Source organism: Musa acuminata, chromosome BXJ2-1 (genome assembly GCF_036884655.1).
Source record: "Musa acuminata AAA Group cultivar baxijiao chromosome BXJ2-1, Cavendish_Baxijiao_AAA, whole genome shotgun sequence".
NCBI classification, from domain to species: Eukaryota; Viridiplantae; Streptophyta; class Magnoliopsida; order Zingiberales; family Musaceae; genus Musa; species Musa acuminata.
The window spans coordinates 1,335,870-1,362,411 of record NC_088338.1 but is presented as its reverse complement, the minus strand read 5'-3'; the positions used below and the strand labels follow the sequence as shown (position 1 = coordinate 1,362,411).

Genomic DNA, 26,542 nt, shown 5'->3' with positions numbered 1-26,542 from the left:
TATCTAGTTTTATCATCAGATGGGGCTGTCACAGAAACTATTAGCTATGTTTATGCTGCAGAACTAAACCATCATGCATGAGAATAAACTACCAAGTGAATTCTTGAAAAGCCATCATGTCCAAGTGACTCCTAAGCTGAATCATAACACCACTCTGATTACAGAAGATAAAACAAACATAACCACTAATCGAATCTAAGAAGAGTGTAACGACTAGAGAACCACAATCTTACTATGTACCAACATGCTCTAAAATTCTGCTATTACTGAAATTTTGAGTGATTTGTCTTTTGATGTGAAGAAATTTAATAGAACAACACACAGTGAAAAGTCCATCAAAAATCTCATAATCAAACAAGCACAAGCAACCATACCGTCCGCGTTTTTTTTCCAAACGGAAACGTGCATAAAACATGAGAATCATGCTTCTTGCTGCTTCCTCGATTCTTTCCAATGACAACAACAATGCACGGCAGGAGCACCTTGAGTCTGTCCTGCAATCGGCAGCAGTAGCAGCAGCTAAAAGCCCAAGCAAAAGAATGATGATGGTCTCTTCAACTACTGAAACTCTCTTCTAGTTACACATCTGCAGAACAAGCTTGTGGTAGACAAACAGTGCAAGGTGAGGGTTATCAACATTACAAAAAGTAGTCAGGAGTTCTCCGGGTAGTTTCAGGTTCAATCTGTCGTGGTGCCGGATCAAACTGAAGGAAGTTCTGTTCCATGTTCTCTCCAATCTCCATTATGGCTGCCATATTACCACAACGATAACAATAGTTTGGTGCACTAAATACCGTAACGACATTCTTATCCTGCGCAAGACCAAATCGCAAATGAGTATCACAAGAACCAACTTTGGTGGAAAAGTTTGTTTTAGTGATGATAACTATGTTTGACTGTAAAAATGACCTAGCAAGGTTTTTCCTAGAAATTAATTCACCAAATTCAACAAATTAATACCAACCACCACTTACATAAAATCATGATGTAGTAATCAAAATTTATCTTTACTCAATATACAACATATTTAACTGATTAGGCTGAATCATAATCGTTGGTAACAAGTTTCAAATTCATTTGTACGCCCAAAGCATGCATGAACACATGATCCAGCTAGCCAAATTCAAATAAACATAAAGATCAATGGTGACAATTATTATCCATCTAAAAGAAACAATAATGATAAGTATGTTGCTTCCTGCTACAAATGCTCCTTAAAAAGCCATTACTATGATTGCTGTTCACAATACCTTTCTTTTTAATAATAAAAAAAACTGTATGCAAAGAACATGGAAAACTGTAACAATGATCTGAAATTTTTGACCCACCTGACACCAATTGTAACCTTCCATAACAAGTTGGTGAGCTCGGGCTACCAGTGTAAGACCATTTGTATGATTAAATTGTTGAGCAATATCTTGCCCGAAAGTGTATCCTGCTCCTCTTGGTGATATTCCCCACCCACATCTGTCATCTGGATCAGACCAAAGAAGATCACACATAGGACCTTCATGTGGAACCTATAGGCCAAAACAAGGTAAAAAAATGTTATGTTCACAAAAGAATGATAAAATAAAATAAAAAAAAAGACGGTGAAGGAACCAATATAAAGCTTTCATAGCCTTCTTTTTGCAGGACGAAAACAATGGCAATTTGGGGGATACACATTAGAACCTGATCTTTCGAAAGATTGAACTTAAGCAGTCCTGAGTATCGCAGAGTCACTAGTTGCCAGACCCCTTGCAGGACAGAGATATGCACGCCATGGCATTTTTCACATCTCAAATGCTCATCAATGTAGATCACAAGCTAAACTTTCCATCTATTTCAACAAACTAGAGAACATCCACCAGATCTTGTTAAAATCAAATTATTTTAATTCGATGACCTGTTTCTGCACTTACAACAGTCTTGGATAAACACAACTGAGATGTGGTCACCATAGTGGACGAGAACCTCTATTCTGACAAGTATCAGATAAAAACATGGTAAAATGACCTTTTATTGCCTGACTCTAAATTATTCTGTTAGTTGTACCAATCATCTCAGATCTACCTTGGTAGAGTAATAAGTAAAATGGATCACAAAGAACTTTATAATTTTCACAAAAAGAAATGAAGATTTCTCTGAATACATAGGAGTCCTCTATACGCTGCTAAGGAAATGACTCCCGAATAACCAGATGATGACTAGCAGTCAAACCGAGAGTGGAAGAAAAAGAGTAAACTAAAACCACAGTTACATTTATGAAATAATTTTGCGCAATTAAAAAATGTTGCCTATGATGACACCAACGGATATGCCTATTATGAAATCAGTTAGGTACTTTTTCAAAACTTCTAAATGTTGCATGATTCAGTGTGTGAATTATCAAATCTCGAGGAATACCAAAAAATGCATGCTTTCACGTTAAGCCAATTTTGCTACTGTCTAATTCTCATATAGAACTACAGAATTCCGGAAAAAGGTTATACAGGAACACAGCAAAAGCCCTAGACATTCTAACATTCTGTAGTCTGAAGAAAATATCTACTTCTTGCTATATGAAACATTACTACAATAACATTTTCTGAAAAAGGTTATTATGACAATAAAATAAAGATGGGGTAATTCCATAATTTTTAACACTGACATTATTCCCAGTTTTAAACAGTCAAGGGTTTTAATTGTTTGTCTTTGATAGAACTTGTATAGTAGATAAAAAATAATGATATATATACATATATATATATATTCTTACCTCCTGAATACGATTAAGAGCACGGATATTATCTAATGTATCCAAGGATGGGGAGAGACCACCATGCAAACAGAATATCTGAAAAAATAAAGTATAGAGAACGTGTAAGATACTGAACATGGACAAATTAGGACAATAGGGAAGTCAGGATACGCAAGAGCAAGAAACCAGACCTGATTCTCAATAAGAGCTGTAAGAGGTAAATAATCAAACAGGTCGGTAAAGTACTTCCACACATTTGCATTTCCATACTTTCTCAAGCATTCATCATAAAAGCCATATCTGAAACAAAAACCTAAGATTCATGAAGAAAATTGATTTGCAATAGATGCTTAGATGCTAAGAAATCTTAATATTTTTAAATAAATTTGTGAAAGTCGTTATGGAATCACTAAAGATTCTTAAATACTAAAGTTTGGCACACGCTTGGTCTATATTTAATTGGGATTGAATAAAATTCTGCAGGTGTTGATTGCATCACAGAAGTCGTTATCTGAAATTGGATCATTGACATCAATATTTAACAATCATTTAATTTTATTAACAATCTTGTTGACAACAACACATACATCTAAACAGACTACACATGATATTCATGAGATCCAGATGCACGATGAATATTCATAATGATAAAGATGCCACAATATATAAACCAGAGTAATCAACCTCAAAAATCCCCTAATGCCATAATTTACATGTCCCTACATGACAATTAATATCATTGCTTTTTCAGCATCCTCAAGATGTTAAAGCTTCTGATACTAACAGAATATAATCAAAGTTTTAACTCATCTGTGAAGCAAAAGTTAACTAAGACAAACATGAATACATCAGTCAAGGATTGAAATTTCGTACCGTACCGGAGTTTCGAGATTCGCTCGGTATGGAATGATACTATATACCGAGCGGTATATTTCGGTATACCGCTCGGTGTGTGTGTGTGTGTGTATGTGTATATATATATAAGTTAAAAAAAATCTTTTTCCGCAACGTCGCCTCTCTTCTCCCCACATGGGGCGACGTTGCCGAGGCGATGTTGTAGAAAAACGAGACGACATTGCCTATATATATATATATATATATATATATATATACGGTACCGCCCGGTAGCGGGTGGTCCGTGTACCGGTCTACCGACGGACCGGTACGTACTGCCCGATATGGACGGTATTATTCGAAATTAAAAACCTTGACATCAGTGCAACCGACCAACATCTTGTTGAATGTTTCTTCATATAGCATTTAGCTTGCAGCAAGCAATAAGTAATATCAGTTTGTTTCTAAGAAAATAGCTACAACTCAAATAAGTTGCATTAGACGCAGCTATACAATCTAAGGTCTAATCTGTCTAGAAATATATAATTAGAAGGAAAAATCAAGTGCGATGAAAAACAACTAACTTGGAGTCGAAATCCTCAACGGTTGCTTACAGAAGTAAGATGTCTGATTCTTCTTTGATAGCTTGCTAAATAGTATCAGTTGTTCTAAAAAAAGGATCTTGTGAGATATAATACATGGAGATTGCTTACTTATGCCTTTTTTTTATAGATGAGGAACTATTCCTCCACTCATATCTGTCTGACAGCCCTATGAAGTAACTCAACTATAAGCCAATCATGAAGGCATCAGTAGTAATTTCAGCTTGTTTTTGACAAAATATGTTGGACCAACCTATACAATGTAAAATCTAATCTGCTTACAAATAATTAAAAGGGCATATTCAAGTCGATATATAAGCAATTAACTTCGAGAGAAAATTCTAACCAAAATAATCCAGAGGCAAGGCAACCTTTTCTGAAGTCTTCAATGACATTCCTAACAATACCAATTGGTGACAATTGTTCTTAAAGAATTGCATATGATAGACAAGGAAATTTATTGCACTCGTGTCTTTTGAGTCTGACAATCTTGTGCAGTGAATTAACCATATGCCAATTGTGAAGACATCAGTCTAGCAGACCAAGTCCTGCTGCACATACTTTATGTATAGCATGTAGCTTATGGTAGTAACATTCATTTAGTTTTAACATGAAATAGCTACAACTCAAATATGTTGCCTGTGCCAAACTATACAATGTAAGCTATAATCTGATCATAGCTACAATTAGAAACCAATATTCAAGTCAGACACAAAACAAGTAACTTGAAATGGAAATCCTGAAAAGGTACCTCGGAAGTAAGACATCATATTTTTAAGTAATTGATAGCTTGCTTAACTGCATCAATTTCTACAGCAATTGGACCTTGTGATAAAAACAACCATCAAGAAAGTAGGACTTCTTAATTATGCCAACATTAGTAGACGTAGATCTGCTAGTCATGTCTATGATACTGACAACCCTACAGAGTGACTCAACTATAAGCCAATCATGAACACATTGATCTGCATCAATTCCTGAGCTATGTTTTTGATGAAACAGGTAGCTTACAGTAGTAATACTTTTAGAAAATAGCTAGAATCCAAATATGTTATGTTGAAACAAAGCACAATGCAAGAGCTAAAGAAACCTTCATGTCAGAGTCAAGCAACTAACTCGAAATTGAGATCCTGGAAAAAGGTATTCTGGATGCAAGACATCTTATTCCTAATTCTTGGATGATTTGCTTAACAGTTTCAGTTGTTCTAAAACAATCAGATCTTGTGATAGATCAAACAAGATGATCTCAAGACTTGTCAATGTTTAAAAAGCAATTGCATTATGCAGGTGGTCAAAGTACCAGGCATGTGGGTGAATATGTGGCCACATATATGGTACGTACTAAAATACTTGAAATAATTATCAAGCATAAATGATATTAAAACCTTGGAAACATTGAGTTAGAGACATACCTTGGAAACTAAAGATTTTAAGTTAAGTACAAACAAGACTGAATATATGTGATACAATTTTAGTAATGCTAAGAGATGAATTATAGAATATAATTCAATTGGATGGACAATAAGTTTGAATAAGTTTTAAGTATCTTGGATTGATTACTCAATAAGATAGAGAGATTGAGAAAGATAGTTAAACACTGTTCCATTGAAGTTGGGAGGAGTACCAGGGTTTTGTATGATCACCGAGCCTAATAGATTAAAATGAAAGTTTCATAAGACAGTTGATAGGGCAGCAATGTTTTCTGAATCCAAGTGTTGGGTGGTTAATAAGCAACATATGCAAAAAATTAGTATCACTTGGATGAGAATGACCAACTCTAGTTAACTTTCCTAACTGGAAAGGTCACTCAAACATCATTATAAACCCTCTATTGAATGTGCATTAAGAAAATAAGACGGTCTACCAAGCCCTAGAATCTTATGCGTTTGTTTCTTTTAATAAATCAAGTTCCTTAAGTAGGTTAAACCAACAGCTGGATGAAAACCTTTAGATAATTTGCATCAGGTGATGACTAATGATGATGAGAAAAATCAATCGAGTATTTTAACAATTGTATTCAATCATATATAAGAAACAATTAAAAAGATCATGTCAATAAATGTTTGTGCAGAATAACATTTTCAAACAGTTACATCGAATCATCATCAAGATAACAGCCAGTAAAATCAGTCATATGTCCAATTTTCTGGTCAAGAGATGCAAATAAAAAATCTTTAATATCTATTGTACAAAATACACTAATACAGTATCATCACCTTGAAGCACCATCGGCATAGGTGAACTCTCAAATACAAATACTTACACTTGAGTTATTTGCCGGCTCTCATGATTTCCTCTAAGAATCGTAATCCTATCTCTGTAACGAACTTTCAAGGCAACTAAGAGGGTGACCGTCTCAACAGAATAATAACCACGATCTGCATCAGAAAGTATCGCATCAAGGAAACACCATAGACGAAGTTTAATAATAACAGTTCCAAATGAGGCAGCAAGTATATCACTGAGTTGTATTTTTATAAGAAGCCGATACAAGCAGAGAAAAGGATTAGATTTCCAATATTCACAAAAGTAGAACAGAAAAGATTTGCAAGATTCAGGAGGCTGAGTTTAGTGGCATAAACTCAGAAAGCCAACTCATCCTTGAAGCATAACCGAAAATAGAAACAGGAAATTTTGGCAACATCTTGGGAATGCTCACTTACAATTTTTTTATTGGTTTCTTAAAAAGTTTTCTAATAAACTAAAAACAACGCAGAAAGCAAATTTACCGATCGAAAATAAAAATTATTTTCTCGAAAAACTAGTTCTCCAACTGTCTAATTTCGTATGGGCTTTGAAGAACTTAACAAAAGTACTTCTCTAAATACCCCAAAGTTTCTATTCGTCATCATGTTGTCGTCATCATCACCATCCCACCACTACCACAACTACAATGAACCCAATACCGGAAACAAGGGAATCTGAGAACCCAATGAAGCAAAGCTGCCTTTTCCCAAACATATTGTCTCGGGCCCTGAAAAAACTTACCTACATAATCGCCCATGAAGAGGTAATTGGTGTCCGGCGCCTCGCCACCGATCCGGAACAGCTCGATAAGGTCGTGGAACTGCCCATGGATGTCCCCGCAAACCGTGACGGGGCACTTCACCGACTGCACGTTCCATTCCTCCACGAGGATGGTCCGCGCCTGCTCGCAGAGGGCTTTCACCTCCGCCTCCGGCAGGAACTTGCACTCCCTCAGGTGCTCGATCTGGCGGTCCAGATCCGCGTACGACGGCATCGCTCGCGGCGGGCAAGCCTCCTCCCGACCCTCCGATCCTCGACCGATCCGACAAATTAACGGGTGAGCACGTAAGAGGCGGGGATTAGGCGGATCGACGCATCAATTAGAGAGATCGGGAGGGGATTTGCGGCGAGGCTTGGAATTAGGGTTGCGGTCGGGGCGAGGGAGAAGAAAGGGGGAAGAAGAGGAGCCGGTCAGCTCCTGCTCCCTTATTCCACTTTCTCGATCCTTCCTTTACTTTTTTGCAGATTAGTCCACGAAATATTATCTTATTCGTGATTAAGGCTTCAAACATTTTCTACTTCCACACTTTAAATCTTAATGTTCATATCGATGCGACGCATAAATCGAGCTATTGATAATATCCCGATATTAATTGATGTTCTATAATATATAAAAAATATTTCTCTGATTATTGTACATTATTGACCTTTGCATACACTGGAAAACCAACCGGTTCATGCTGACCCGGTCAGATCCCAATGTTCGTTAAAGAACCGACCGGTTCATACATGAAATCTAATTCTCTTACATCTGATGGGATCGGACCGATCTCGAAGTCGGTTCATGATTTTTCCTGAATGCATTAATCGATAATATCATTTCATGGGAATTTAACCTGCAAAATTAATGAAGAAAAATCATTTAGACCTGTAAAAGCTGGTAGATATCATAACGTTTATTGGTAAACTTCCTTCACAATACCTCCTGCTCTGCTGCATCTAAGAATCTCACTACTATGCTATTCATGCAAAGGTAACGACACCAAACAGAACATAACTTAGTCTCCGGGATGATATGTACAATAATCAAAACTTAAGATAGCTGTGAATCTTAAGAGGATTTACAGTGCGAGGTATGTCTTCAACATGGTTGCGCCAGTAGGATCGGAGAGCAGATGTCTGACAAGAGACATTCTCATGCTGTTTGGGGCTACGGCAAACATGTAGAAGGCAAACCATATTAGGTCCACAGATGAAAGTGAGGAACCAAGAAAGCCTTGCCACATCCTGCAGGTGAAATCAAGATCATAAGAGTTATTTGCTGCTACATCTGCAACAGAAGTTTGTCAGCCTTGAGAATGGTTTAGGTAGGTTTCGATCTCACCTTGGGAAAAAATTCTTGCAGGTGTTAAGACTTTTGACATGTTAATGTTCATGGTTTTCTGAATTTCTATCGCGGCCATGAAGTCTAATAAAATGAATCGATAAATTTATTTCAAAGAAAACAATGTGTCATATCAAGTATGGGTAGCATATTTTAATGGACTATTAAACTGCAAAAGACATAGATATGAGAGTTCAAAGATCAAATTTATGACTTGCACTTTCTTCATGGTTATTGTCGAGAAAGATAGACTCACCAGTTTGGTAACTGGAAGAATGCCTGGAAGAAGGTTCTGATGCCCTCAATATCCAGCTGCAGTATTAGTGCTAGCCCAAAGAGGAAGAATGATCTTTGCCGTTTCCTTTCCTGTGGCCAAAGGGTTCTCCATGCTACAATAACGAATAGAAGTTTTCATAGTATAATATCAGTACAGGAAGTGAATTACCAACTAGTATTGGAAGTTGGATGATACAAATTATGGCTTTGACTTGCACAAGAATGTATCTTTTCAGAAAAAAAAATTCTGACAATGCTCATCGTATGACAACTTTTAGATACCAGTCATGGAAATGGCAATGTCACTCAAAAGCAACCTTCATTATTTAACACAATCTTCAATTTTTGTTTCCTTGTTCACCTGCTACTTAAGTTTGCCAACTTGTTTACTATAAAATTGAGTATAATTGGATCCAGTAAATGGTTCATTTTCCCACAGCTGGTTAAATTTTATAATGGGTCATTCCTCCTTGAAAGCTTGATAAATAGTGATTAAGCTATGAACAGTTGCTGCAACTTGCTGCTTTCAGATGCACAACATTCCAATACGTATCTTTTGCATTTGCTATTTCTTTTCAAGAACCTCATTTTTTTTCTTTTACATCCATGGTTCAATCTCGTCTTCACTAAACTATGGAAGTCTTCAGATCTGGTCAATTAACTGAGACTATATTTGTGCACTAGAGGGAAATATCATTCTGGAAAATTTTGTCCTCAAAGGAGAGGCAATTTCAAAGTTCAAACAATTATTGCACTTAGTATCAAACAGTGAAATCATCTAACTTCAACTAGCGAACATTAGTTCTTCTATCAAACTGTTCAAATATTATACATCAAAAAAATATTTCCATCATCAAAAAGCTGATTATATAAAGCTAAAACTTGAACCTGTAGATTTATAGTATCAGATTAAGAGAGAAAACTAGGTATATCATAAATGCATGCCAAAACATTCAAATTTTTTATAGCAATATCTATTTATGCTTTATTTTGAACAGAAAACTAACTAGGGTTTTAAAGCTTTGGTAAAGAAAGATGATAATCAGAAGAATTAATTTCATTTAACACTTGAAACGGATGAAAAAATGACAATTATTGTCGTAGGGAACCTTTATCGTACCTAGCATTGAGGGATTATTGATATTTGATATCATTGAATTCTGGTCAGGAAAGATTTCTTTCTTCAAAATAGTTGCTATCACGGAAGCATAAGTTGGAGCTTCTGACAAGGACCGAACAACTGAATATCCTGTTTATTTGTTATAATGATGGTTACAGTCACTGTATATACAAAAATATATAAAAAAGGAAACATAGGTGAACTGGGAAGTTGAGAACCATGGACTTCATACCTGTAGCTGGATGCACCATGCTAGCTGCAGCACCAAATGCAAGGTTCTTCTGCTCTGTGTTTGGCAATGATCCACCAACAGGAATATAGGACCATTCCTGCAAAATATGCCAAAGCTTAATCTCCTTCCAGACCAAAAAAGTCATCATACTGCAGATGAAAGCAAGTAACTTTCATAACCCCACTAGGAGTAGTTGCAGTGTTGATTGTTACTAAACAAGAAATATGAGAACAATCCGAATTTCTTAGGACAAGAGAACTGGGAGAAAACTATTGAAACTTGCGAATCAAAATAGAAACTTTCAGCTGCAAAATTCAACTTTCGGGCTCAACTGAAATTTATATCAGTTTAAAAAATAGTTGGTTATTTTGACAGTTGTTTTATGGTTGCTTGATGAATAGCAAGAGAAATACTTTATTTTTGTCCCAGCTTTCAAAGTTATCCATATTTGATACAACAATGTGTTTTTAGAAAAAAAGAGAAGCTTCAATCTTGATGGCTGTGTCATGATTGATGATTTCGCTGGAGTTTCATGCACACTGCTAATAGTCTGATTAGCTCGGCAAAAGCGCATATGGAAGTCCACAACCTTTTCTGTTTTAAAATTATATGACAAAAATTCAGAAGCCTATCTCAACAGCTCACCTCTTCATAGACTTTCAATACTTTAATTCCCATAGTGTCCAACCGAGACATGAGCTTCCTCTTGAGAAGATCAAAGGGCATGGCATTTCTTGATGCTAAACATGTTTCCTATAATCAAGTCACCATTGAACCTTCTGATTATAATGTGTGAGTAAATCTTAACAAAAACGTTTAGTGAACATAGCAAAGAAACCTCGAAAAAGACTCTTGTAGATGACATGGGCATTGCATAAAGAAATGTGGGGTACTCTGCTTCAGGACATTTTTGTTTGTTTTTCACATAGTCTCTGTAGTCCATGAAAACCATTAAGCTGGGATCATATGGATTGTTTTCCACCTGGAAATTACATACCACAGAGATATTTACAGCTAGGAGTTATATGACTAAAAAGATCAAAAAGAAAGAAGTAAACAATCACAAAAAGTTTTCATATTCGACAAGCATCACATACACGAAAATTTGATACAATGCTAGTAAATTTCCCACAGTTTTCAATCTTTGTATTCCAAAACATGAAGAACAGGATCCATTAATTAGCTGGAAAAAAAAAAAAGTAGGACATCAAAATTTTGCTACTTGTAAACATCTGTTTTTTGTATACCACTCTAAGGCATTTTTTCCTGTGTAGTTTCTAAAAGTTGGCTGCCTTCCACTAAACAGTTGGCTAAATATGCTTGTTCATATAACAGTTCTGTTGGCAAGATTTTTTTGCATGGTTGCTGCATGTCTTAAATATATAATTGCAACACCCTATCACTTCTATTTCAGGGATCCTCCTACATTTCCTTTATGTTACTATTTTTTGCAGTAATATTCATCCTTAAAGAGTTTTTAATTGTCAGTATACCCATAATTTTCTAAGAACAATTTAAACCAAGCATGACACCAGAAAGCAGGCAATTTTCTGCTAAATCTTGAGATGCAACTGAGCAGGCATGAATAGCATATTGCCTAATCACATTTGTGTTCAGCTTTTTAAATAAAGAAGTAAATGGGACAAACTTGACATTCTCATGAATAGTGCAGTGTTTGTATTAAATCTTCAGAAATACAGATGGAGATGTACCAAGCACTATACAATGAATGCCATGTAACCAAATATTCTGAAAAGATTGATTTACCATTAGGGCTGTTCATGCATATACAAGCTCAAGCAGTATTGTTAATGGATATCAATTTGCAAAACTTAATTGATGGAAGTTCCTTTTTACTAAAAGTGTGAGAATACTGTTCCCTTTTATATTAGAATGCTAGATTTAGAGAGTTTGAGACCTTCCAAAGGAATTAACTGATGTGATGAACCGAACCAAGAAACTCTACTTTGTCAATAAGTTTTGCAAATCGTGTTATATTTATGAAAGTATAAACCATTAACAGTACTCCAGGGATGCCATTCAACTTACTAATCATGTTATGGCTAACGAAAGTATAAACTCTTGGCAATAATCCAGGGATGCCATTCAACTTACTAAGCATAAGGTGACATAAATATCACTGCATTTCTGGTTGGAGCAAAAGGGAAAAGCTAGATTTTGATGCTGTACTTCGTCATTTAACCATCATATGACCAGTAAAATCAACAACCAGTGCAGATTAGTAGCTCCACTTTTTGAAGGTTTATCACAAAAGTTCAAAAGATCAGCATTTTAAATTTCACAAGATTCCCGGGTCTTTAACAGATTGAAGCAATGATGACATGTACAAATTTCTCAATATGTTTAACAATAATTCAGTGTTTTTAGATCCATGAATTGTCCACATATCAGTTACTAGCATGATATGTGCCAAGCATATTAGCAACCTCTCCATCATTTCTCTTGGTTTCAATTTTAGCATATACCTATACTTGAACAAAAAGCTTTTGTACAACAGCATAAAGCATAAGATTGTGCTGGTAGTGTCTGGAAGTCAGGTGGCTTGTTATTGGGTTATAGGCCACAAGTTAGTATCTTTAGTAAATTTGGCCAATAATGTTGAAAATATATAATATGCTACTTAAAGCCAAAATCGAAAATTAAGCATAATGGAGTTGCATCCACATGAAAAAAATTGAGATTGATAAGGAAATCTGCAAGGACGGTCTAGTGCCATCTAAATTCTAAACAACATACTACAAAAGGAACATTATTTATAATCATTTCCTACCTCAACTTCCACTCCATATGCTGTCTGTACCGAAACACGAGGACCTCCTACATCATATTCGAGAAGCTTTCCGGATGCTGCGCCAGATGCAACAGTAGCAAGCCTGTACTTTCAATAGTCAGACATCAAATTTAACTAACAATGAACCACATACCTTGTAGTACCTGCAAGGAATCATAAGGTCTTTGTCACAAACAACCATGCTACATCCATTACTTGCTTCAATAATCTTTTCCACCTTTGAATCAAGATACATTACACCATATTCCTGACACCTGAAGATAATTGCCATACCATTATCAGTCAAAGATTCATCACTTAGTTGTGGAAGTGAAACACAAGAATCATGCTTACCTTCTCAACAACTCTTCATGCAACAGGTGTCGACTAACCCTACCATATGCACGGCCAATTAAAATTGGATCATTGCTATCAAGATACACAATTGTATCGTGCCAAACATGCTCAATACAGCTCTCTAAGCCAAGATCTAAAAAGGATGAATATAAGCAATATAAATAGGTTAGATATGACTTCAAAGTCATTTAGTCAAACAAAATGGAAGGAAAGCTCAAAAGTCATGTATATATGTATGTATGTATATATATATATATATATATATATATATATATGTATGTATGTATATATATATATATATATATATGTATGTATGTATATATATATATATATATATATATATATATGTATCTTTATATATATATATATATATATATATATATATATATGTATGTATGTATATATATATATATATATATGTATCTTTATATATATATATATATATATATATATATATATATATATATATATATATATATATATATATATATATATATATGTATATATACAAGGTATGCAGTTTCGAATAATACCGTCCGGTATGGGCGGTATATACCGGTTCATTAGTTGACCGGTACATAGACCGCCCGTTACCGGACGGTATATATATATGTATGTATGTATGTATATATATATATATATATATATATATATATATATATATATATATATATATATATATATATATATATATATATATATATATTAAATGCAACGTCACCGAAAAAGGCAACTCGACGTCGCCTTTTAGAAAAATATTTTATATATAAAAATGAGGCAACGTCGCCAAATATATATGTGTGTGTGTGTGTGTGTGTGTGTGTGTGTTCGGTATACCGCTCGGTATACTATATCGTACTGTACCGAGCGAATGTCGAAACGCCGATACGGTACGGTATGATATTTTAAATCTTATATATATATACATATATATATTAGGTGTGACCTGTGATTGGAAACAAAGTCTATAATAGTGACAGGTCAGTGGTTTAACACATACATCACATTAAGTTAGACTTGTTATGCTAATAAAAGAAAGATATGGATCCTAAACTAAGAGGGAGAATGCATGATAGCCAAAATGATAATCCTAAACCAAATGAAAATGACATTACCTCAAGTACAAGATGAGCTTAAGTTTTAGATTAAAAAGTAGAGCTTTTTTCTATTTTTGATAAAATGAACTGATTTACAACTCATACTAAAATCTTACTATAAGATTAGTAGTCATCCAACTCATCATTTATCATGCTACCCAATTCATGATATCATAGTGGATCATTAGTTGGAAACTTAGCTTTAATTGTAACCTCCTGATTAGTCTCACATTGGAAGTGAGCAAGACTAAGATAGTCTAGGGTCTAATGAGTATATATTTATTAACTTTAACTTAAGTATTTTGGCCAATGGTTTAAGCCCAATAAAATTGATAGACCAATTATCCCATCAAACTGGGTCATAACAATAAAAGTAGGAAAAGTCAGATAAATATTATCCCAAAAGCTCAAACTTCTAGAAAAAGTGGAGGCATAAATCTTCGTTTTATCATATTTCAGCAACGCAATCCATTTTAACAATATAACCATATCCGACAGATTTTTATTTGGACCTAAATATTAATTCTAATCCAGTTTCAGGAAAGGCTCTCATATCCAGACCCAGTATTTTCCCATGACCAGATCTAGTGTGTTTGTTTTATGAGACAATATGTTATTATGTAAATTACAATGTAAATAAAGCCATCGCTAGCCAGCTTCAAATTAACATGCTGATGTGATTTCATCTGAGGGGGTGATAAAAGATTCTGATTCTATCAACTAAATTCAGGAAACTATCTAGATCAGTAGTTAGCCAAGTTCAAGGTTCTTCACCCTTCAATGGCTTCTACTTATATCAGTAAATGCTTTGTATGAATGAACATGTGTGTTACCAATTTGATCTAATCAGGTGTTATGTCTTGCTTGAAATCAGGATGTAGTTCAGGTTGTCTGACAAATCCAAACTATTTGGAATAGTAATTAGTTTCTTTTCTTTTCTAGAAATAAAATCAATAATATTTTCTAATATGAGGCATTTTAGAAATCAATATCATAAACATAAAGAGACTGTTTTGTTTTCTAGTTGGTCAAAAGAAAAGGAGGCTAAATTAGCAAAGGTGTTCCCCTCAATATATTCAATGATTTTAATCAACTTTTGGGTGTTAAAACTTAAAAAGTACATACTATAAGATTATACTCCAAGAATCGACCATGTGTTATCACTAGAGATGACAGACTTACCAAGTCTAGTTACATATTTGCATTATCATTTATGGTAAAGACAAAATTGTGGACATATATCTTTCAAAGTGGCACACTTTTTATCTTTTTTTAAGATTAGTTAAACTGGGGAAGTAGAGCCTTATCTTTGTATAATTTAGACTGATTAGTTTCTATCTAATTGTCTGTAAAATTACAAAAGCATAGGCTCTTTGATATGACAACATACATGGAATGCCATTAGTGAAAGTCAGGTGTTAGAATATTTTTAAGTTGAAGTGATTGTTTATTTATAGTAATTCCTCTGGACTTGATGAAACCTGATGAGAATGTAAAGCTAACATGGATTCATTTAACAAGCAATTTTTTCAGCAAAGAAAAAGATAAACAGAAGTATAAGCAGCTTTAGAAAGACAAAAGCTAATTGTTCTTCCAAGAAAGAAGCAATATAATTGATGTATAAGCATATTTGAATGACAATCACACAATTACCCTTGAATTCATCTTCCCATACACCATAATTATTTGTGAATGGAAGATCTGGTCCAATAAGACCAACTTGCAATCCTTTCTTGGCTGATTCTGCAGCAAGAGAAAGACCAGCTGGACCACAACCAATTACGATCAAATCCAATGTAGAAGCCGCTGAAGATATAGGTGACAGCTGAAAGAAGGATTTACAATTAACCTGAACAAATTAATGGTCCAAACAGAAGGAATCACAAATGAAAAGTGCATCGAGAAAAGAACATATTGGAGAGGAAAGATGAAGCTACTCAGCATGGTGATACAGTAAATTTTGTTCCTACTGCGAACTGGCTAAGATTGAGAAAGCATTTCTATTATGATATGCTTCTGCGACTTAAATCACATTTTCTATAATCTGGATGATGCTCATGTCACAAGAAGGCATCCGGTTTATGGTCTGCGTGTAAATGCTTATGGGTGAAACCAAGCTCTCAGATCTGGTTCTCATTATTCTGACACATCCTTTAATGCAATTCTACGTTGACACACGAGGTAAACTAGCAGACAGAGCAATACGTTCTTTCAGCAACTCATCACTCTGCCTCATGCAACTCGAGTTAACATTCACCAGATTCAACAGTACCAAACAAACAACATAAATTCACAGGTTCACTTCATCCCATACGGCGTTCCAAAAGCGATGCAATAGAAGGACAAGTTACATGTAACTGGAAGCATAAAAATAGAAGAGATTAAGGCGAGAAAGGAAACCTTTTCGGCGATTTTGCTCTGCTTCTCCATGGGCTTTCTTTCCTGCATTCGAACGAAGAGCCGCTCGCTCCCGCCCGCCTTGACGAAATCTTCCTCATCCGCGAACTCCTCGATCCCGGTGGCGACACAGCTGTCCACGCCCCCTCCCGCGGCGCGCACCCGGATCCGGGCAAGCGAGCGGCGCCGCTGGCGGGGGGGGAGCTGTTTCCCGTACGTCGCCACCTTCCTCCTTCGGAACCTCCATTCGTCGAAGTGGACGGAGATCGCTGCGGAGTTCGCGCGGCCTAAGCATTCCATGTCCACTGCCACAAGCTCCGCTACCAAATCTCCTCCTCCTCCTGCTCCTGCTCGGCGAAGAAACTCTAGTAGCGGAAGAGGATACCTCCCCCCAGAGGGTTTTGGATGGTTCTTAGGAGTTGGGGGCCGGGGAGATCACCACGAACGTACGAGAGCAGATGAACCGAGAGAGGAGAGGCGCTCTTCCTTTGCAGGAAGCGAACGAGCGGTTGAGTAGCCTACATCCACAACGAGTTTACGTGGCGGCATTCGATTGGGTATCAAGAAAATTGTAGCCAGCTACCGGATATGGCTCTTTTTCCTATTTATCCTTTTTTATTGGAATATCATTTCCCTTACGCCATTTCTACTACCCTTTCTTGAGCGGACAGCATCGGAGGATCAAGACGCATGGTGATTAAGACGCGTCGATTCGACATCAAGTGGATATCAAGATCATCACCGTATCGAAATCAAAACGAACGACGATGGAAGGACACGTTCAACCTTTTCGTGATGAACGGCGGGGGTTAAGCTGCGTGGTTATTTGCGTACACGGCACTCGCTCGTACGTATAAAAGTCGCGGCCGCCACACGCTCATCGAGCCAAGCTCTCCGACAATATGGGAGAAGCTGCCACGGCGGAGGGAGCGAACGAAGAAGAAGGCGGCGCCACCACTCTCTCGGTGGCCGTTCCCCCCGCTCGTCACTGAGTTCACCTCCGTTCGCATCCGCCGCAATCCAAAAATAATATTCCAAAGCAAACCAAAATAATATTAGCTGGTTGGATTTTTAATTTGGTTTTTGACTTTCCATCGATATGGGGTTTAGAAATAATCAATTGACACAAAATAGTAAATCTAACCTTAATAGGTTTCAAAAACCAATCTTTTTGCTGTTGTAGGAGTATGAGCATTAAGAACAAGATGAGATGATACCACCACCAAAAAAATAATTGCATCAACACATAAGGAAGAAGATAATAATTACAACATTTAAGACCTCAAGCACTTAAATTTGCTACAATTTCATAATCAGTGCAAGAAAATTTGAAGAATTGTCATACTCTCCAACCCAACAAATGTTATTATGACAACAATCAATAATATTGCAGAATTCTCTTGAAGTGGATCCTGGAGTCATACTGAGAGAGAAAAAAATCCAAGAACAAGAGGGTTTTTCTCCGAGCCTTCTGTGGAGGCGAAGCAGCCTCATACAGGGGCGGTTTGGAAACCAGAAATGTGTTTACAACAACAAGAATATTTTTGATCTCACAAGAACATATAGGTTGACCTTAAACCTGTTTGCTTGAATCAGATCATGCATATGCTTGAGTATCACAATAAAATAATAAAAAACCAAAGACAGACATTACTGTTTGATGAGCAAACCTCCTGATTCTCGATCAAAAACAGTGTTTACCCTCGTCCATATACAGCTCTCCTTGCTCAATGATGCATAATACAAAGTACTTGAACAAGAATACTTTTCCTACCTGTGGATGGCTTACCACAAGTTGAGCAGCAAGGTAAATGAAATGGTAGGAGTAATGGAATTGATCATCTTGCAGAATAAGAGAGATGGGGTAAACTTCATTATTTCACAAAAGCATTGACCACAAGTTGAGCAGGCCCGAGCGATACAATCTCGGACTTCAATGGGCAAGCTTAAAATACAGGATCAAAATAACTGCCAGAACCAGAGCTAATCTTCCAACTCAAAGATTTATAAACTCATTGCCTGATCTATATAACTGATGGAAGGGACTTCATTGAGAGCCTTAAACACTGGTATAATTGATTAGCAATTTCTCGGTTCAACTTTTTGGATGAATGCTTACTGGTTCTTGATGATTTATTTGTGGTAACGAATTCAGTCCTTAGTCCCTACTTTAGCATTTGTAAACGGTTTAATTGGAGAACTAAATTTTAAAATCTTGATCTTGAAAAAAAAAATTATATTTGCAACAAGTACATTCAGATAGAGTCAATTATGACTGTCATCCCTTGTACCATGAACACCTTATTTCCTCTTTTTAGCTTTCAGATATTGCCGAAACATATGACAAAGGAAGATTAATATGATTGAAAGAAATAAATCCCCAACTATGACCATCTTGTGACTAGATCCATGATGCCAAATTTAGCTTATGAACAGATGCTGTTGTACTAACACACTCATCCCATTAGGAAAAGTCCCAAAAGAGAACCCCAAAAAAAGAAATAGTTATCACATCAGTAAGCACAAAAACTACAGATGGCACTGAAAATGAAAGATTAACCCATGAAAAAAAGTACATGAAGCTGTCATAAGAACAAGAAGATTAACACAGAAACATACAGTTAAATGGGCATGTAAGAGAGGTTGCCCTTGTTGATCCAAGCCTTGAAGAACTGAAACACCAACTTCTTCTGACTCCAGTGTTGACCTTATGCTCTCCTTTATCCTGTCACTAGACTTGTTGAGTCTCTCAGTTGACATTAACAACCTTGCCCTTTGATCAGCAGAGACCTGTACCACCAAATGATTTAAATACAAGATGATACATACACAGTGATAAAATACTAGCAATTCATTCTGCACAGCTCGAAGTACAGACATGAAGCCTCCACATTGCCTAGATTCAAATCCAACACTCTGGTTCCATGCTGCTATTTACTTGAACAAAGTCGAACCTGTCACCACCACTGTAATCACCAGCTCCTATGCAGGAAATTACAAAAACATAATGACTAGCTAGGTCACTGAGGGCTAATTCATGATAAACCCAACATAAACCGTTACCTACTGATACCTGAATTACAATCTCCAAGGCCAACAAGTGGTTATTTAGCATCTTACAGCTCCATGCCTCCTCCATATAACCTTAGTTCATATTTCAGTATTAGTGAGTTTATACTATACTTCCAAACAAAAAAGTAAAACCCATTCACTGAGAAATTTTTTCCACTCCTTCTTAGTGTTGCATAGCAATTGGATATCCAAATTCCATAAGAATGGTGAACAACAAAAAAGAAGAAGACAATCCAAGAATAATGTGACAGAAACAAAGAAAACAACTTTCCATACGAACTGTTATTTCACATCAGCGAAGCCTAACATTTATCAATTATGTTGCCCTAAATCCCATAATTATCAAACTAACCTATAACTACATGGCGACCAGATTATAATAAAAAGTCAGAAATGCAATGATTAAGCATGATAATATACAGTGAAAATACAATAAACTAAGACCTGTCGTACCGCCAATGTATCAGCCATCCCTGACTCCAGTAGCCTTTATGCTCGCCTGCAAGCTTCTGGCTTCGAGATTCATTTTTCGAATCTAGAAAAGCAATCTTATAAAGTTGCAGGTCCTATTAATCAACCAATGAGATACAATTGAGCATATTACTAGATTCTCCGCATCTTCCAGGCCAGATTTAATTTCAGATACCTTCTGAGAAAGTAGATTCAGCACATAAATCCAGCGATCAACTAATCTCGATGCATCTAATAATCAGAGAACCGGTTAATTCCCCGGTCCCCACATCCAACACCCTAACCCTAGAATCCTCGATCCAGGGGCGTAAATCGCCAAGCAAAACCCAATTGTGAGAAGAAAAGAACAAAGGAATCGAAATTAAATTTGAAAACCCACACGAAAAGGAAATCGAAGAAAACGAGATCAACGAGAAGGGGAAATCAGTAAGCACAAAAAGTAGAGATGGCTTTCACATGTTGTACGCAGCTCGGGGTTGGGCTAAACCGGAATCGTCGGCCTGTTCTCTTCAACAAAACGTATGAGTTAATGCTGAGTCTCGTGACAGTCCAACCGGACTTCTAATTAACCCATTATAAATACCCTCCTACTTCTCTTCACCATTGTCTCCTCCTCGTTCGTAGTTCTACTTAAACACCGAGAGCCATGGCCATCTCCCCCATCCACTTTCTTAAAGACGTTCATTTTTCTCTTTTTCACGGTCTGCTCGTTGCTCCTTTGCAACCACTTCATGGGGAAGACATCGACTCTGTGTGATATGCCGACCGGTTCTACAAGGAGGAGGCTAGGCGGCTAAAGTTGAACCGAGGGAATGAGTTAACCATCTTCACTCCCAAGAACAGGAGGGAAGCGAGAGCTTCAGTGTAATGTAATGGATAAATAAATATGGTTCAGCAACTGGCACCTCCTTTTGCACTACTGCACTAACCTCGCCTTCTACTACTCTCAGTTCTTGAAACTTGTCATCCTGCAATGCTGCATTGACTAATAAAATCTGGAAGTCGGTCAACATTGTTGCAATCTGCTCTTCACACTGCATAATCTCACTTGTTTCTTTATGAAGTTCTAATAAGATGAGATGCTCCTCCCTGCATACAATACACGATCTTCAACTCTTTTATGCATTTGATCAATGTCCCCCTCTTCACCGTCATATTTTCTTTCTGAAGACCTCTAATCTCATCATTCCTATTGATAGGGATGAACACGTAAGCAACACCTAGACGAAGGCTCGGAGCCACCTACAACCACCAACGGGATGTCACGTCACTTGCCCCAACTTCCCGAAGTGAGCCCACAGGAATTCCTCCTTATCGATCATGCGGTCGGGAAAATAAACCTAGCTCCTGCATACAATACACGATCTTCAACTCTTTTATGCATTTGATCAATGTCCCCCTCTTCACCGTCATATTTTCTTTCTGAAGACCTCTAATCTCATCATTCCTATTGATAGGGATGAACACGTAAGCAACACCTAGACGAAGGCTCGGAGCCACCTACAACCACCAACGGGATGTCACGTCACTTGCCCCAACTTCCCGAAGTGAGCCCACAGGAATTCCTCCTTATCGATCATGCGGTCGGGAAAATAAACCTAGCTCCGCATTAATGGTCTACAGCATGGCCCGGCTTCACCAGTCAGACGAACGACGAGAGGACCACACCTTGCCTGACCCGAATAAGCAAGAAAATCCGATCAGAGACATATCGTGACAATCCCCAGTCGCTGCCCCTAGAAGCATGCGCTGGCACGTCGCCCGTATTAAATGTTTCCACCACATCGGGTAAGGGGAGTATTGATAGAAGCCCGTCCGCTCCACCTAGCGCTCAGGTATAAAAGTCATGCCCCGGGCCAAGCTAGGGCAAACAGGCAGAAGAGACTCTTTACTCTCTTAATTCATTGTTGATACCCTTGTCTTCCTCCCTCTATGTTTTCCTAACTTAAGCATCAGAGGGGTCGAGCAGGGACATTCCCGGCACAAGCCTGTTGTGCAGGGTCATCGACGTAGCCTGGAGGCATGACCAGGTAGCTACCCGGCAGCCAATTCCCAAACCAAGCTTCGCAGCTCGAAGATTGAGCCACTCCTAGCATGTTGTCTCTCCCTACAGTTTTTTTCGTCCTGCCCGTAGTACTAGCTCTCCATATTAGCTAGGAAGAGTGACTAGAAAGGACCTACACTTTCAACAAAAAATCAACCGAACCGACTCACCAATTGACGATCGTGTTAACACCTATCAAAGTTAAAATTTTCTTCTCCATCTCTTCATTCACGAGCTTAGTCTCAACATTATCCGATCGAAGAGTCTCAAGGACTTCATTTAGTAACATATTTTTTTCTTGAGTGGATTTTGACCTTCTGATTTGCTTATGATAGTCGTGTTTCCCTCTCCATCAATTTAATCTTTACAGCTTCTGTTTGAAGATCCAGTTCTTCAAATAAACTAGTCACGATTTTCAAATCAAACTCTAAAATCAACAGGCGATTTCTTAGTTCTTCTGGATGTGTAAAAGTTAGAAAATTACATCTTTTCCTCTTCGATCACCCTTACTTTCTCGATTAGTCTGCTAATCTCACTAACAAGATTATTTTTAATCACATAGAGAGATTACGGATCATAACAGGGAGATTTCAGCTCCATGAATCCCTCATCATTAAGATTCTTGGAGAATAAAGAAAGATGATCAGTTCTCATTGCTTCTACAAGAATTTCAACATGCTCCTCTTCCAAAATATTATACTGCTCCTCTTTCTTACAAAAGAAAGATAACCTAGTTTGGTCAAAATATTGATTTTGACAATCATTTGATTTTGACTTTGATCAAAATCTAATTTTGATCTTGATCTTGACCTTGATTTGGATTTTGATCGCTGAATAGTGATTTTGACTAGGTCACTATCCAAAATTTAATGAACAAATTGATGAGGGTAAACTATAAAATAACATTGATAAAATCTCACATTATATTGATGTGACTACTAATGATCTTATTGATCAACCACAACCGATAGTTTATATAAGATCTCAAAGGAAAAAGAGCTCTATCATTTTTTATGATTATGTGTAATATTTACAATAATCAGATTATGATATAAGAATCAAAAGGACCCCTTATTATTTTCACAAGTTATGAAAAATGATGATTCTGAAAAATACTATAATACAATAGAAGAAGAGTTCAAATTAATAGACTAGAATGATATTTAAAAATCATCAAATTGTCTAATAATTATAAAAAAGTCAATTGTAAATTAATCTTCAAGACTAAATATGACTCAAAAGTTCATAATGAATCATATAAAGCCAGACTTATGATAAATAATTTTATTTATAAAGAAGATATCAATCATAACAAGATATTTTCTCTAGTTTTAAATTAACTTGTTAAAAATAGTAATGATATTAGTAGCTCATTATGATCTTAATTTATATCATATGAATATGAAAATATTTTTTTTGAATGAGAATCTAGATGAGAAAATTTATATTAAGCAACCTAAAGGATTCGCATAGAAAGAAAAGGAAAGCTTGCCACCAATGATCTTGGTTTATTACATTAGACCAAGATATTTCTCATCAACAGTTTTAAGATAATCAATATGAATGGGATTGTTTATATTATTAGCATTGAGATATTTAAGGATAAATCTCAAAGATAGTTAAGACTATCACAAAAAAAGATATATTTGAGAGATTTAGTATGTAGTTTTGTTGAGCTAATGATATACCTATTACTATAGATGAAAATTTTAATCAAAGTCAATGTCCTAATAATATTATAAAAGAATAAAGTAGTAAGATATTTGTAAAGGACAAAGGATTATATGCTCACATATAAGGGATTAGATTAGCTTGAAATAATGAGATTTTTATATTCATTGCCTCGACAATAGGAAGTCCACTTTATGATTCATATTTATATTAGTTGAAGTTGTAATTTTTAAGAATAGTAAAATATAAGTTACATTATCAAAATAAAAACTGATTTAGTGGCTTGTTTTAATACCGTTAATCAAATTTTATTATTATAAAATTTTATCTCAACACTTAGTATAGTCAAACTCCTAAGTCACTGAAGATACTTTATGACATATCATAGTATTTTTTTTTCTAAGTAAGAATGACAAATAATTATGATATAAAGTACTTAATAGGTAAAGAAAAATTCAGAAATTACTAATATTAAATAAGAACTTAAATTTTGCTATATTAATTATTGATCCATTTACTAAAACCTTACTGCATAAGATATTTAAAGAACATGTTTTTATAATTAGCTTGTAAACAATTCATAAAAGATACAGTGATATATATTTGAGTGAAAATTAGAATTGATATTTAGCTTACGTTGCTACGTAAATCAAATTTAGATATAGTTATATGTACAATACTATCATACATTAATTAATTGTGACCTCTCCTAGGAATGTTTTCAGTATAGAGATATAAGCCATGATTTGCTCATCATGATGAGACTTATATACAGCTCTACTGGCTTGTTCATATACATGATCTTAATGTGCATGCATCTCTCACTAGTTCATTACTTGATCTTAATGTGCATGCATCTCTTACTAGTTCAGTACTTGATCTTAATGTGCATGCATCATCTCCATACACTCAAATACTTTTCATAAAAAGACTAAAGCGATACTTCTTTCATGCATATATTTTTTACTCATTTGAGCAAAAAAAATGAATAATTTTATTGTACCAAAATATGTTTATATTCGATGTAAATTCACTTTCTATATAAAAGAAATCTAACCAAGATTTGGATTATAAATTAGAGCATCAATGCTTAAGTTTGGTCAATCCGTTCCTCTCTCTCTCTATCATTTCTCCATCTCTCTTATGAGTCCAAGATTTATAAATTGTTGATTCAACCGAGCTATAGTGAGTAAAGCAGTAAAGAATATTCTAATATGCCAGTTGACTATTACCAAGGAGCTAATATGGAAGATAAAAGCTCAGGTCATTCCCCCCATGACATTAAAGCCGCTGAAGATATAGGTGACAGCTGAAAGAAGGATTTATAATTAGTCTGAACAAATTAATGGTCCAAACAGAAGGAATCACAAACGAAAAGTGCATCGAGAAATGAACATGTTGGAGAGGAAAGACGAAGCTAATCAGCATAGTGATACAGTAAATTTTTGTTCCTTGTGCGAATTGGCTAAGATTGAGAAAGCATTTCTATTATGATATGCTTCTGCGACTTAAATCACATTTTCTATAATCTGGATGATGCTCATGTCACAAGAAGTCATCCGGTATATGCTCTGCGTGTAAATGCCTAATGCAATTCTACCTTGACACACAAGAGGTAAACTAGCAGACAGAGCAATACTCAGCACTCTGCCTCTTGCAACTCGAGTTAACATTCATCAGATGAAACAGTGCCAAACAAACAACATAAATTCACAGGTTCATCTTATCCCAATTGCCGTTCCAAAAGTGATGCAATAAAAGGACAAGTTGTATGTAACTGGAAGCATAAAAATAGAAGAGATTAAGGCGAGAAAGGAAACCTTTTCGGCGATTTGGCCCTGCTTCTCCATGGGCTTTCCTTCCTGCATTTGGACGAAGAGCCGCTCGCTCCCGCCCGCCTTGATGAAATCTTCCTCATCCGCGAACTCCTAGATCCCGGTGGCGACACAGCGGTCCACGCCCCCTCCCACGGCGCCACCTTCCTCCTTCGGAACCCCTCCTCCTCCTCGGCGAAGAAACTCTAGTAGCGGAAGAGGATTCCTCCCCCCCAGAGGGTCTTGGATGGTTCTGAGGAGTTGGGGGCCGGGGAGATCACAACCAACGTATGAGAGTAGATGAACACAGAGAGGAGAGGAGAGGAGCTCTTCCTTCGCAGGAAGCAAACGAGCGGTCGAGTAGCTTACATCCACGACGAGTTTACGTGGCGGCATTCGATTGGGTATCAAGAAAATTGAAGTTTTTTTATTTTATTTATTCTTTTTCATGAAATATCATTTCTACTACACTTACTTGGGCCATTTCTACTACCATTAAACGGATGGTGATTAAGACGCATCGATTCGACATCAAGTGGATATCAAGATCATCACCGCATCGAAACCGAAACGAACGGCGATGGAAGGACACGGTGACGGGAGTTAACATTCACACATGACAGTCCGCAGAATCGCCTATTCGATCACCTGTTCCTCTTGTCCCGCCTGAAAACGTATCGCATCCGTTCAA

The 26,542-nt window shown here is 36.4% G+C and overlaps 2 protein-coding genes and 1 long non-coding RNA gene across 7 annotated transcripts; all 3 read right to left on the bottom strand.

The window, feature by feature from the left end:
* Nucleotides 1–235: 235 nt before the first annotated feature.
* Nucleotides 236–7,602, bottom strand: LOC135598351 (serine/threonine-protein phosphatase PP2A-1 catalytic subunit-like). The gene is made up of 6 exons (XM_065091995.1): nt 7,147–7,602; nt 6,422–6,536; nt 2,914–3,022; nt 2,741–2,818; nt 1,329–1,520; nt 236–812 (listed from the first exon to the last, which is right to left on the bottom strand). Exons 1-6 carry the CDS (start codon nt 7,397–7,399, stop codon nt 639–641), a joined length of 921 nt encoding a protein of 306 aa, XP_064948067.1. The 5' UTR covers nt 7,400–7,602; the 3' UTR covers nt 236–638.
* A 164-nt stretch (nt 7,603–7,766) lies between these two features.
* Nucleotides 7,767–17,277, bottom strand: LOC135583099 (lycopene epsilon cyclase, chloroplastic-like). 5 transcript variants are annotated; one of them, XM_065091991.1, is made up of 13 exons: nt 16,783–17,274; nt 16,036–16,207; nt 13,283–13,418; nt 13,093–13,203; nt 12,929–13,031; nt 10,976–11,119; nt 10,783–10,890; nt 10,138–10,234; nt 9,906–10,034; nt 8,766–8,898; nt 8,251–8,412; nt 8,108–8,144; nt 7,767–8,021 (listed from the first exon to the last, which is right to left on the bottom strand). In XM_065091991.1, exons 1-13 carry the CDS (start codon nt 17,077–17,079, stop codon nt 8,007–8,009), a joined length of 1,644 nt encoding a protein of 547 aa, XP_064948063.1. In that variant the 5' UTR covers nt 17,080–17,274; the 3' UTR covers nt 7,767–8,006. The 5 variants fall into 5 exon arrangements, with proteins under 5 accessions (XP_064948063.1, XP_064948062.1, XP_064948061.1 ...); XM_065091990.1 differs by lacking the exon at nt 8,108–8,144 and having other exon boundaries at nt 13,283–13,406; nt 16,783–17,275; XM_065091989.1 differs by lacking the exon at nt 8,108–8,144.
* A 2,038-nt stretch (nt 17,278–19,315) lies between these two features.
* LOC108953775 (uncharacterized) lies at nt 19,316–26,206 on the bottom strand. Its single transcript, XR_001979745.2, has 4 exons — nt 25,858–26,206; nt 19,853–19,923; nt 19,658–19,761; nt 19,316–19,569 (listed from the first exon to the last, which is right to left on the bottom strand). It is a non-coding gene; the product is annotated as an uncharacterized LOC108953775 (long non-coding RNA).
* Between the last annotated feature and the right edge of the window lie 336 nt (nt 26,207–26,542).